The sequence below is a fragment of the Nipponia nippon genome, unplaced genomic scaffold (genome assembly GCF_047370975.1).
Source record: "Nipponia nippon isolate SJK-2023a ecotype South Korea unplaced genomic scaffold, ASM4737097v1 scaffold_41, whole genome shotgun sequence".
In the NCBI taxonomy this organism is placed as follows: Eukaryota; Metazoa; Chordata; class Aves; order Pelecaniformes; family Threskiornithidae; genus Nipponia; species Nipponia nippon.
This window is the reverse complement of record NW_028262360.1, coordinates 670,404-682,976: the sequence shown is the minus strand read 5'-3', so window position 1 is coordinate 682,976 and position 12,573 is coordinate 670,404. Positions and strand designations below refer to the sequence as shown.

At 64.2% G+C, this 12,573-nt stretch overlaps 1 protein-coding gene across 1 annotated transcript in view; it reads left to right on the top strand.

Moving 5' to 3' along the window:
• The window catches only part of CHD3 (chromodomain helicase DNA binding protein 3), a 73,366-nt gene that overhangs the window by 36,672 nt on the left and 24,121 nt on the right, over positions 1 to 12,573 (top strand). Inside the window, exons 19-27 of the mRNA XM_087777885.1 lie at positions 526 to 663; positions 1,735 to 1,856; positions 2,724 to 2,897; positions 3,696 to 3,837; positions 4,978 to 5,109; positions 5,366 to 5,483; positions 6,041 to 6,165; positions 7,188 to 7,419; positions 11,221 to 11,387. Of these exons, the coding sequence (XP_087634011.1) occupies positions 526 to 663; positions 1,735 to 1,856; positions 2,724 to 2,897; positions 3,696 to 3,837; positions 4,978 to 5,109; positions 5,366 to 5,483; positions 6,041 to 6,165; positions 7,188 to 7,419; positions 11,221 to 11,387 (1,350 nt within the window). The remainder of the gene's footprint in view (positions 1 to 525; positions 664 to 1,734; positions 1,857 to 2,723; positions 2,898 to 3,695; positions 3,838 to 4,977; positions 5,110 to 5,365; positions 5,484 to 6,040; positions 6,166 to 7,187; positions 7,420 to 11,220; positions 11,388 to 12,573) is intronic.

Here is a 12,573-nt window from a genome sequence, read left to right as displayed (position 1 = left end):
TGGGGTCCCCAGGGGTTGGGGTGACCTGGACATTGGGGTCCCCAGGGGGTTTGGGGTGCTGGGGGGGTGACCTGGACATTGGGGTCCCCAGGAGTTTGGGGTGCTGGGGTCCCCAGGGGTTGGGGTGACCTGGACATTGGGGTCCCCAGGGGGTTTGGGGTGCTGGGGGGGTGACCTGGACATTGGGGTCCCCAGGGGTTTGGGGTGCTGGGGGGGTGACCTGGACATTGGGGTCCTCAGGAGTTTGGGGTGTTGGGGTCCCCAGGGGTTGGGGTGACCTGGACATTGGGGTCCCCAGGGGGTTTGGGGTGCTGGGGGTGCCCTGGCCGCTGGGGTCCCAGGAGGGATCGGGGTGCTGGGGTGGCCAGATGCAGAGAGACCCCCCGGCCGGGGGGATCGGGGTGGCGGGTGGTGGTGACGGTGCAGGATTTGGGGTACCCCCACCGCCGGGGTCCCCGGGGGGGTGTGTGTGGGGGGGGGTGGGGTGGGACACACGACACCCATGGGTGCTGACGGCCGCGACAGCGGGAGGCGCAGGTGAAGTTCCACGTGTTGCTGACCTCCTACGAGCTGATCACCATCGACCAGGCGGCGCTGGGCTCCATCCGCTGGGCCTGCCTGGTGGTGGACGAAGCCCACCGCCTCAAGAACAACCAGTCCAAGGTGCCCGGGCACTGGGGTCCCCAGGGTGGGGGGCACCCAGACCCCTGGGTCCCCTGGGGGGGGTGAGAGAGGGGGCCGGACCCCTGGGTCCCAGGGTGGGAGGCACCCAGACCCCTGGGTCCTTGGGGTGGGGGGCACCTGGATGCCTGGGGCCACTGGGAAGGGTGCCTGGACCCCTGGGTCCCCGGGGTGGGGGACACCCAGACCCCTGGGTCCCCGGGGTGGGGGGCACCCAGACCCCTGGGTCTCCGGGGGGGGGGGGAGGGGGCCGAACCCCTGGGTCCCCGGGGTGGGAGGCACCCGGACCCCTGGGTCCTTGGGTTGGGGGGCACCTGGACGCTGGGGTCCCCGGGGGCGGGGGCACCCGGACCCCTGGGTCCCGGGAGGGGGGGGCAGGAGAGGGGGGCGGACCCCTGGGTCCCCGGGGGGGGGGGCACCCGGGTGCTGGGGGCCCCAGGGTGGGGGGGGCCCGGGCCCCCGGGTCCTTGGGGGGGGTGAGAGAGGGAGCTGGACCCCTGGGTCCCCAGGGTGGGGGGCACCCGGATGCCTGGGGCCACTGGGTGCTGTTGGGGGGCTGTTCCCTGGACACCGGGGTCCATGGGTGCCTGGGGGGGGGTCAGGGGGTCTCTACCGGACGCTGGGGTCCGTGGGTGCCCTGGGAGGGGGTCAGGGGGTCCCTCCCGGACGCCGGGGTCCGTGGGGGCCCTGGGGGGGGTCAGGGGGTCTCTCCCAGAGGCCGGGGTCCGTGGGTGCCCTGGGAGGGGGTCAGGGGGTCCCTCCCGGACGCCGGGGTCCGTGGGTGCCCTGGGGGGGGTCAGGGGGTCTCTCCCAGATGCCGGGGTCCGTGGGTGCCCTGGGAGGGGGTCAGGGGGTCCCTCCCGGACACCGGGGTCCGTGGGTGCCCTTGGGGGGGTCAGGGGGTCTCTCCCAGACGCCGGGGTCTGTGGGTGCCCTGGGGGGGGTCAGGGGGTCCCTCCCGGACACCGGGGTCTGTGGGTGCCCTTGGGGGGGTCAGGGGGTCCCTCCCGGACACCGGGGTCCGTGGGTGACACACACCCCACCCCCCCCCAGTTCTTTCGGGTGCTGAATGGGTACAAGATCGAGCACAAGCTGCTGCTGACGGGGACCCCGCTGCAGAACAACCTGGAGGAGCTCTTCCACCTCCTCAACTTCCTCACCCCCGAGCGCTTCAAGTACGTCCCCCGATGTCCCCTCCTGTCCCCCGATGTCCCCTCCCCTCCTCCGGGGTCCCCCTCTCCCCCCGCTGCGTCCCCCTGCATCCACCCACATCCCTCCATCGCTTCTGTGTCCTTGCTGTTCCCGCACTCCCTCCCTGTCCCCTGGTGTCACCTGGTGTCCCCCAGGGTCCCCTCCATCCCTTCCCATGTCCCTGTGCTCCTCCGCCCTGCCGCGTCATGGATGTCCCTGCATCCCCCCCCATGTCACAGCCGTCCCCATGTCCCCATGCTCCTGCACCCCACCACGTCACGGCTGTCCCCATGTCCCCATGCTCCTGCACCCCACCACGTCACGGCTGTCCCCATGTCCCCATGCCCCTGCGCCCTTGCCACGTCACGGCTGTCCCCGTGTCCCCATGCACCTGCACCCTGCCACGTCATGGATGTCCCCGCATCCCCCCCATGTCACAGCCGTCCCCATGTCCCCGTGGCCCTGTGCCCCACCACATCGTGGCCGTCCCCACATCCCACCACGTCATGGCTGTCCCTGCATCCCCCCCATGTCACAGCCGTCCCCATGTCCCCATGCTCCTGCACCCCACCACGTCACGGCTGTCCCCATGTCCCCATGCCCCTGCGCCCTTGCCACGTCATGGATGTCCCCGCATCCCCCCCATGTCACAGCCGTCCCCATGTCCCCGTGGCCCTGTGCCCCACCACACCATGGCCATCCCCACATCCCACCACGTCATGGCTGTCCCCATGCCCCTGCGCCCCGCCATGTCGTGGCCGTCCCCACGTCCCCCCATGTCGCAGCCATCTACGTCCCCGTCCCCATGTCCCTGCGCCACCCCCCCCCCACGTCACATTGTCCCCTCCCAGCAACCTGGAGGGCTTCCTGGAGGAGTTTGCCGACATCTCCAAGGAAGACCAAATCAAGAAGCTCCACGACTTGCTGGGTCCCCACATGCTGCGGCGTCTCAAGGCCGACGTCTTCAAGAACATGCCGGCCAAGACCGAGCTCATCGTCCGCGTCGAGCTCAGCCCCATGCAGAAGTACGCCGGACGCCTGGGTCCCCTGGGATGGGTGGTGGGGAGACCCCCCGGATGCCTGGGTCCATGGGAGAGGGGTGCACCCAGACCCTGGTGTCCATGGGAGTGGGTGTTGGTGGACCTCATTGCATGGAGCTCAGCCCCGTGCCGACGTAGGCCGGGGTCCCTTGGGTGCTTGGGTTCCCTGGACGCCTGGGTCCCCCGGGATGGGTGGTGGGGAGACCCCCCGGATGCCTGGGTCCATGGGAGAGGGGTGCACCCAGACCCTGGTGTCCATGGGAGTGGGTGTTGGTGGACCTCATTGCATGGAGCTCAGCCCCGTGCCGACGTAGGCCGGGGTCCCTTGGGTGCTTGGGTTCCCTGGACGCCTGGGTCCCCCGGGATGGGTGGTGGGGAGAGCCCCCGGATGCCTGGGTCCATGGGAGAGGGGTGCACCCAGACCCTGGTGTCCATGGGAGTGGGTGTTGGTGGACCTCATTGCATGGAGCTCAGCCCCGTGCCGACGTAGGCCGGGGTCCCTTGGGTGCTTGGGTTCCCTGGACACCTGGGTCCCCCGGGATGGGTGGTGGGGAGACCCCCCGGACGCCTGGGTCCATCGTCGGGAGGCGCACCCAGACCCTGGTGTCCATCAGAGCGGGTGTTCGTGGAGCTCGTTGTATGGAGCTCGTTGCGTGGAGCTCAGCCCTGTGCTGACGTAGGCCGGGGTCCCTTGGGTGCTTGGGTCCCCTGGACGCCTGGGTCCCCCGGGATGGGTGGTGGGGAGACCCCCCGGACGCCTGGGTCCCACCGACCTCCCCGTAGGAAGTACTACAAGTACATCCTGACGCGGAACTTCGAGGCGTTGAACTCGCGGGGCGGCGGGAACCAGGTGTCGCTGCTCAACATCATGATGGACCTGAAGAAGTGCTGCAACCACCCCTACCTCTTCCCCGTCGCCGCCATGGTGAGGACCGCAGGGACACCGGGAGGGGACAGAGGGACAGGGGGTGGAGGGACATGGGGGGACATGGGGACATGGAGGGGTTGGAGGAATGTGGGAGGGGATAGAGGGATGTGGGGTGGAGGGACATGGGGACATGGAAGGGTTGGAGGGATGTGGAGGAGATAGAGGGACGTGGGGACATGGTGGGATATGGTGGGACGTGGGCATGGAGGGGTTGGAGGGATGTGGAGGAGATAGAGGGACGTGGGGTGGAGGGACATGGGGTGTGGGGACGTGGGGACGTGGTGGGACATGGGGATGTGATGGGACGTGGGGACGTGGTGGGACGTGGGGACACGGTGGGACGTGGGGACATGGAGGGGTTGGAGGAATGTGGAGGAGATAGAGGGACATGGGGACACGGTGGGACATGGGGACATGGGGGGACACAGGGACACGGTGGGACACGTGGGCATGGAGGGGTTGGAGGAAGGTGGAGGGGATAGAGGTACGTGGGGTGGAGGGACATGGAGGGGACATGGGGACATGGAAGGGTTGGAGGAATGTGGAGGAGATAGAGGGACATGGGGACATGGTGGGACACGTGGGCATGGAGGGGTTGGAGGAATGTGGAGAAGATAGAGGTGCGTGGGGTGGAGGGACGTGGGGACGTGGTGGGACATGGGGACATGGAGGGGTTGGAGGGATGTGGAGGGGATAGAGGGACATGGGGACACGGTGGGACATGGGGACATGGGGGGACACGGTGGGACAGATGGGCCTGGAGGGGTTGGAGGAATGTGGAGGGGATAGAGGTACGTGGGGTGGAGGGACGTGGGGACGTGGTGGGACATGGGGACATGGAGGGGTTGGAGGGATGTGGAGGAGATAGAGGGACGTGGGGACATGGTGGGACATGGGGACATGGGGGGACATGGGGACATGGAGGGGTTGGAGGGATGTGGAGGAGGTAGAAGGACATGGGGACACGGTGGGACATGGGGACGTGAGGGATACGAGGGACATGGGACAGGGCCATGGGGTGGAGGGGACAGAGGGATGTGGGGTGGAGGGACACGGAGGGACACAGAGGGACGTCGATGGAGGCTGGGGGACCTCAGGGGACACCGGGGGCCAGCGAGGTGACGTCTGTGTCCCCAGGAGTCCCCGAAGCTGCCAAGCGGCGCCTACGAGGGGGGGGCCCTGATCAAGGCCTCGGGGAAGCTGCTGCTGCTGCAGAAGATGCTGCGGAAGCTGAAGGAGCAAAACCACCGGGTGCTCATCTTCTCCCAGGTGGGGTGGCCGGGACCCCCAGGGACCCCCCAGCACCCACAGCCCCCCCCCCCCAGGGCACCCACAGCCCCCCCCCCCCCAGGGCACCTACAGCCCCCCAGACCCCCCGGGTGCTCATCTTCTCCCAGGTGGGGTGACCGGGACCTGCCCCCAATCTGACCACCACCCATCCCAGCTCCCCTGGGTCTTCCCAGTCTGACCAGTACCGGGTGCCCCCAGCACCCCTGGGTGCTCCCAGTCTAACCAGTGCCCGCAGATGACGAAGATGCTGGACCTACTGGAGGATTTTCTGGACTACGAGGGCTACAAGTACGAACGCATCGACGGGGGCATCACGGGGGCCCTGCGGCAGGAGGCCATCGACCGCTTCAACGGTAGGACCCCGGCGTCCGGGGGGCACCCAGGCGGTCGGGGGGGGGGGACACCCAAGTGTCTGGGGGGGCACCCCGGTGTCTGGGGGGGCCCCAGGGGCCGGGGGGGGGGGACACACAGAGGCGTTCGGGGGTACCCGGGTGTCCGGAGGGGACCAAGGTGTTGGGGGGCACCCAGGAGTTTGGGAGGCACCCAGATGCCTTGGGGGGGCACCCAGGTGTCTGGGGGGGGGCACCCCAGTGTCCTGGGGACCACCCTGTACCCCTCCCAAGGTGGTGGTGGTGGGGGGAATTTCCCTGGGTGCAGCAACACTGGGTGGGGGGATAAGAAAGGGGGGTTTGGGGGGTCCTGGGATTGGGGGGTTCCAGGTTTGGGGGGCCAGCCCCGCATGCCGACGCCGGGGGGCAGCGCCAGGGGGTTTGGGGGGTCCTGGATTTAGGGGGGCAGCACTGGGGAGTTGGGGGGGGGGCAGCCCCCCATGCTGATGGCGGCGGGGGGCGGGTCAGAGGGTCCCGGGTTTGGGGGGGCCGGCCCCCCCCCGCTGACGCCGGGGGGGCAGCGCCGGGGGCGCAGCAGTTCTGCTTCCTGCTGTCGACGCGGGCCGGGGGCCTCGGCATCAACCTGGCCACCGCCGACACCGTCGTCATCTTCGACTCCGACTGGAACCCCCACAACGACATCCAGGTCTGTCACCCGCCCGGCGTCACCCATCCCGGCACCCTGGCACCCATCCTAGCACCCTGTCGCCCTCCCCAGCACCCTGTCACACACCCCATGCACTGTCACCCATCCAGCACCACCTGCCCAGCACCATGTCACCTGCCAGCATCACCTATCCCAGCACCCTGTCACCCGTCCAGCATCACCTGCCCAGCACCCTGTCACCCACCCCAGCACCCTGTCACCCACCCCACACCCTGTCACCCGTCCAGCACCACCTGCCCAGCACCATGTCACCTGCCAGCATCACCCATCCTGGCACCCTGTCACCCATCCCGGCACCCTGTCACCCACCCAGCCTCACCCACCTAGCAACTTGTCACCTGTCGGGTGTCACCCGCCTGGCACCCTGTTACCCACCTGGTATCACCCACCCAGCACCCTGTCACCCACCTGATGTCAGCTGCCCAGCACCCCATCACCTGCTCGGCATCACTCACCGGGCACCCTGTCACCCAGCTCAGCACCCTGTCACCTACCCAGCATCACCCACCCCAGCACTCTGTCACCCACCCGATGTCAGCTGCCTGTCACCCGCTCAGCATCACCCGCCTGGCACCCTGTCACTTGCCCGCCACCCTGTCACACCTAGTGTCACCCACCTGGCACCCCCCTTGGCACCTTGTCACCCACCTGCTGTCACCCACCCCATGTCACCCACCCCATGTCACCCGCCCTGCAACCTGTCACTTGCCCAGCGTCTCCCACCCAGTACCCTGTCACCCATCCTGATACCCTGTCCCCAACCCTCCCTCCATTTCTCCCGCTCTGTCCCCGTGTCCCCCACGGTGTCCCTGTCCCCCACTGCCACCACGGCCCCCACCACCGCATCCCTGCTCCGGCGCGTCCCCCGCCACCACGTCCCTGCTCTGATGTCCCCCACCACCATGTCCCTACTGGCGTCCCCCCACCCTTGTCCCCCACCACCTGACATGTCCCCCATCTCCACGTCCCTTCTCTGACACCTCGCGTCCCTGTCCCCCCAGGCCTTCAGCCGGGCACACCGCATCGGCCAGGCCAACAAGGTGATGATCTACCGGTTTGTCACGCGCGCGTCGGTGGAAGAACGCATCACGCAGGTGGCCAAGCGCAAGATGATGCTGACGCACTTGGTGGTGCGCCCCGGGCTGGGCTCCAAGGCCGGCTCCATGTCCAAGCAGGAGCTTGATGACATCCTCAAGTTTGGCACTGAGGAGCTCTTCAAGGATGAGAACGAGGGTCAGCGCCCAACGGGGTTGGGGATGGGTGGGACAGGGTGTGCCGGGCTTTGGGGGGGGACGTGGTGGGACATGGGAGGCCGTGGTGGGACGTGGGAGGCAGTGGTAGGACATGGGAGCCCATGGTGGGCTGTGACTGGGCTTGAAAAGCTGTGATGGGACGTTCGAGGTCATGATGGGTCATGCAAAGCCATGGTGGGATGTTCAGGGTCGTGATGGGTGTCACGCAGGACCGTGGTGGGACGTTGAAGGTCACGATGGGTCATGCAGAGCTGTGGTGGGACGTTCGAGGTCGTGATGGGTCACGCAGAGCTGTGATGGGACATTCAAGGTCATGATGGGTCATGCAGAGCCGTGGTGGGACGTTCGAGGTCATGATGGGTCATGCAGAGCCGTGGTGGGACGTTCGAGGTCATGATGGGTCATGCAGAGCCGTGGTGGGACGTGCAAGGTCATGATGGGTCGCACAAAGCCATGATGGGATGTTCAAGGTCATGATGGGTCATACAGAGCCGTGGTGGGATGTTCGAGGTCATGATGGGTCATGATGGGTCACGCAGAGCCATGATGGGACATTTGAGGTCGTGGTGGGATGTGCGAGGCTACGTCAGGACATGCGAGGCCATGAAACGTTATGCAAACCCGTGATGAAATGCGTAAGGTCATGATGAGGTCAGAATGGGACACACGAGGCCGTGACGGGGCCGTGGTGGCACGTGTGAGGCCATGGTGGGACGTGCAAGGCCATGGTGGGACACGTGAGGTCACAATGGGGCTGTGACAGGTCATGAAAAGCCATGATGGGACATGCGAGGACACGATGGGGGCCACGATGGAGCCCGTGAGGCTGTGGTGGGACGTGTGGGCCATGATGGGATGCATGAGGCTATGACAGAAGGTGTGATGCTACGATAGGGTGTGAGAGGCTGTGACAGGGCTGTGGTGGGACACGTGAGGTGGTGACCAGGTGTGTGAGGCCATGCCGTGCTGTACCAGGCCGTGACAGACCACGTCAGTGTGTGTCAGGCCATTCTGGGCCATGCCAGGCCACGCTGGGCCATGTTGGGCCACGTCAGGCTATGCTGGACCGTGTCAGGCTGTGCTGGGTTGTGCCAGGCCACACTGGGTCATGTTGGACCATGTTGAGCCATGTCGGGCCATGTCGGACCGTGTTGGACCACCATATTGGACTGTGTTGGGCCACGCTGGTCCATGTCGGGCTGTGTTGGGCCACCACATTGGGCCGTGTTGGACCATGCTGGGCCATACTAGGTCATGTCAGTCCATGTTGGGCCATGTCAGGCCATGTTGGGCTGTATTGGGCTGTGCTGGACCATGTTGGGCCGTGTTGGACCATGTCAGGCCATGCTGGGCTGTATTGGGCTGTGCTGGACCACGTTGGGCCATGCTGGGCCATACCAGGTCATGTCAAGCTGTGTTGGACCACGTTGGGCCGTGTTGGACCATGGTGGGCCATGTTGGACCATGTTGAGCTCTGTGGGGCCGTGTTGGACCATATTGGGCCATCTTGGGCCATGTTGGACCATGTTTGGCCATGTCAGGCCGTGCTGGGCTGTATTGGGCTGTGCTGGTCCATGTTGGGCCATGCTGGGCTGTGCTAGGCCATATCAAGCTGTGTTGGACCATGTTGGACCATGTTGGGCCGTGTCGGGCCGTGCTGGGCTGTATTGGGCTGTGCTGGTCCATGTTGGGCCATGCTGGGCCGTACTAGGTCATGTCAAGCTGTGTTGGACCATGCTGGGCTATGTTGGTCCATGTTGGACCATGTTGGGCCATGTTGGGCTGTGTTGGGCTGTATTGGGCTGTGCTGGACCATATTGGGCCTTGTTGGACCATATTGGGCGATGTTGAACCATGTTGGGCCTTGTTGGACCATGTTGGGCCATGTTGGACCATGTCAGGCTGTGTTGGGGTGTATTGGGCTGTGCTGGTCCATGTTGGGCCATGCTGGGCTGTACTAGGCCATGTCAAGCTGTGTTGGACCATGTTGGGCCATATTGGACCATGTTGGGCCATGTTGGACCATGTTGAGCTCTGTGGGGCTACGTTGGACCGTGTTGGACCATATTGAGCCACGTTGGGCCATGTTGGACCATGTTTGGCCATGTCAGGCCATGTTGGGCTGTACTGGGCTGTGCTGGACCATGTTGGGCCTTGTTGGACCATGTTTGGCCATGTCAGGCTGTGTTGGGCTGTACTGGGCTGTGCTGGACCATATTGGGCCATGTTGGACCATGTTGGGCCATGTTGGACCATGCTGGGCCATGTCAGGCTGTACTGGGCTGTGCTGGACCATGTTGGGCCATATTGGACCATATTGGGCCATGTCAGGCCATGCTGGGCTGTATTGGGGTGTGCTGGACCATGCTGGGTCATACTAGGTCATGTCAAGCTGTGTTGGACCATGTTGGGCCATATTGGACCACATTGGGCCATGTTGGGCCATGTTGGACCATGTTGGGTCATGTCAGGCCGTGTCGGGCCATATTGGGCCATGTTGGACCATGTTGGGTCATGTCAGGCTGTGTTAGGGTGTATTGGGCTGTGCTGGACCATATTGGGCCATGCTGGGCTGTACTAGGTCATGTCAAGCTGTGTTGAACCATGTTGGACCATGTTGGGCCATGTTGGATCATGTTGGGCTATATTGGACCATATTGGGCCATGCTGGGCTATACTGGGTCATGTCAAGCTGTGTTGGATCATGTTGGGCCATGTCAGGCTGTGTCGGGGTGTATTGGGCTGTGCTGGACCATGTTGGACCATATTGGGTGATGTTGGACCATGTTGGGCCATGTCAGGCTGTGCTGGGCTGTGCTGGACCATGTTGGGCTGTACTGGGCTGTGCTGGACCATGTTGGGCCATGTCAGGCTGTACTGGGCTGTGCTGGACCATGTTGGGCCGTGTTGGGCCATGTTGGGCTGTACTGGGCTGTGCTGGGCCATGTTGGGCCATACTGGGCCGTACTAGGTCATGTCAAGCTGTGTTGGACCATGCTGGGCCATGTTGGACCATGTTGGGCCGTGTTGGGCTGTACTGGGCTGTGCTGGACCATGTTGGGCGATGTTGGACCATGTTGGGCCATGTCAGGCTGTGCTGGACCATGTTGGGCCATGTTGGGCCGTGTTGGGCTGTACTGGGCTGTGCTGGACCATGTTGGGCCGTGTTGGACCATGTTGGGCCATGTTGGACCATGTTGGGCTGTACTGGGCTGTGCTGGACCATGTTGGGCCATACTGGGCCGTACTAGGTCATGTGAAGCTGTGTTGGACCATGTTGGGCCATGTTGGACCACGTTGGGCCGTGTTGGGCTGTACTGGGCTGTGCTGGACCATGTTGGGCGATGTTGGACCATGTTGGGCCATGTTGGGCCGTGTTGGGCTGTACTGGGCTGTGCTGGACCATGTTGGGCGATGTTGGACCATGTTGGGCCATGTTGGGCCGTGTTGGGCTGTACTGGGCTGTGCTGGACCATGTTGGGCCGTGTTGGACCATGTTGGGCCATGTTGGGCTGTACTGGGCTGTGCTGGACCATGTTGGGCCGTGTTGGACCATGTTGGGCCATGTTGGGCTGTACTGGGCTGTGCTGGACCATGTTGGGCCATGTTGGACCATGTTGGGCTGTACTGGGCTGTGCTGGACCATGTTGGGCCATGCTGGGCCGTACTAGGTCATGTCAGGCCGCGTTGGGCCATGTTGGAGCATGCCAAGGCCATGTTGAGCCGTGCCAGGCCCTGCTGGACCACGTCAGGCCGTGTCAGCAGCGTGTCGCCGGCGCAGGGGAGAACAAGGAGGAGGACAGTAGCGTCATCCACTACGACAACGAGGCCATCGCTCGGCTGCTGGACCGCAACCAGGATGCCACCGACGATGCTGACGTGCAGAACATGAACGAGTACCTCAGCTCCTTCAAGGTGGCCCAGTACGTCGTGCGTGAGGAGGACAAGGTGCGCCCCGGGGACGGGGACGGGGCGACACGGGATAGGGTGTGAAGGGGGGGACGATGGGGGTGGTGGAGGTGGTGGGGACCATGGAGATGGTGGAGGTGGGGATGATTGAGGTGATGGAGATGGGGACGCTGGAGGTGAGGGAGATAGAGATGGTGGGGGCAATGGAGGTGATGGAGATGATGGGGATAATGGGGATGATGGAGATGGGGACAATGGAGGTGATGGAGATAGAGATGATGGGGATGATGGGGACGATGGAGATGGGGATGATGGAGGTGATGGAGATGATGGGGATAATGGGGATGATGGAGATGGGGACGCTGGAGGTGAGGGAGATAGAAATGATGGGGACAATGGAGATGGGGATGATGGAGGTGATGGAGATAGAGACAATGGGGACAATGGAGGTGATGGAGATGATGGGGATGATGGGGATGATGGAGATGGGGACAATGGAGGTGATGGAGATGATGGGGATGATGGAGATGGGGACGCTGGAGGTGATGGAGATAGAGATGGTGGGGATGATGGGGACAATGGAGATGGGGATGATGGAGGTGATGGAGATAGAGATGGTGGGGACAATGGAGGTGATGGAGATGATGGGGATGATGGAGATGGGGATGATGGAGGTGATGGAGATAGAGACGATGGGGACAATGGAGGTGATGGAGATGATGGGGATGATGGAGGTGATGGAGATGATGGGGATGATGGAGGTGATGGAGATGATGGGGATGATGGGGATGATGGAGATGGGGATGATGGAGGTGATGGAGATAGAGATGGTGGGGACGATGGGGACGATGGAGATGGGGACGATGGAGGTGATGGAGATGATGGGGACAATGGGGATGATGGAGACGGTGGGGACAATGGAGATGGTGGAAGTGGGGACGATTGAGATGATGGAGATGGGCGTGCTGAAGATGTTGGAGATAGAGATGATGGGGATGATGGAGACTGTGGGGACAATGGATCTGGTGGAGATGGGGACAACGGAGACAATGGAGATGGGGATGATGGTGGTGATGGAGATAGAGATGGTGGGGATGATGGAGGTGGTGGGGACAAAGGACCTGGTGGAGGTGGGGACGATTGAGACGATGGAGATGGGGAGATGGGGATGGTGGAGGTGATGGAGATGATGGGGACAATGGGGATGAGGGAGATGGTGGGGACA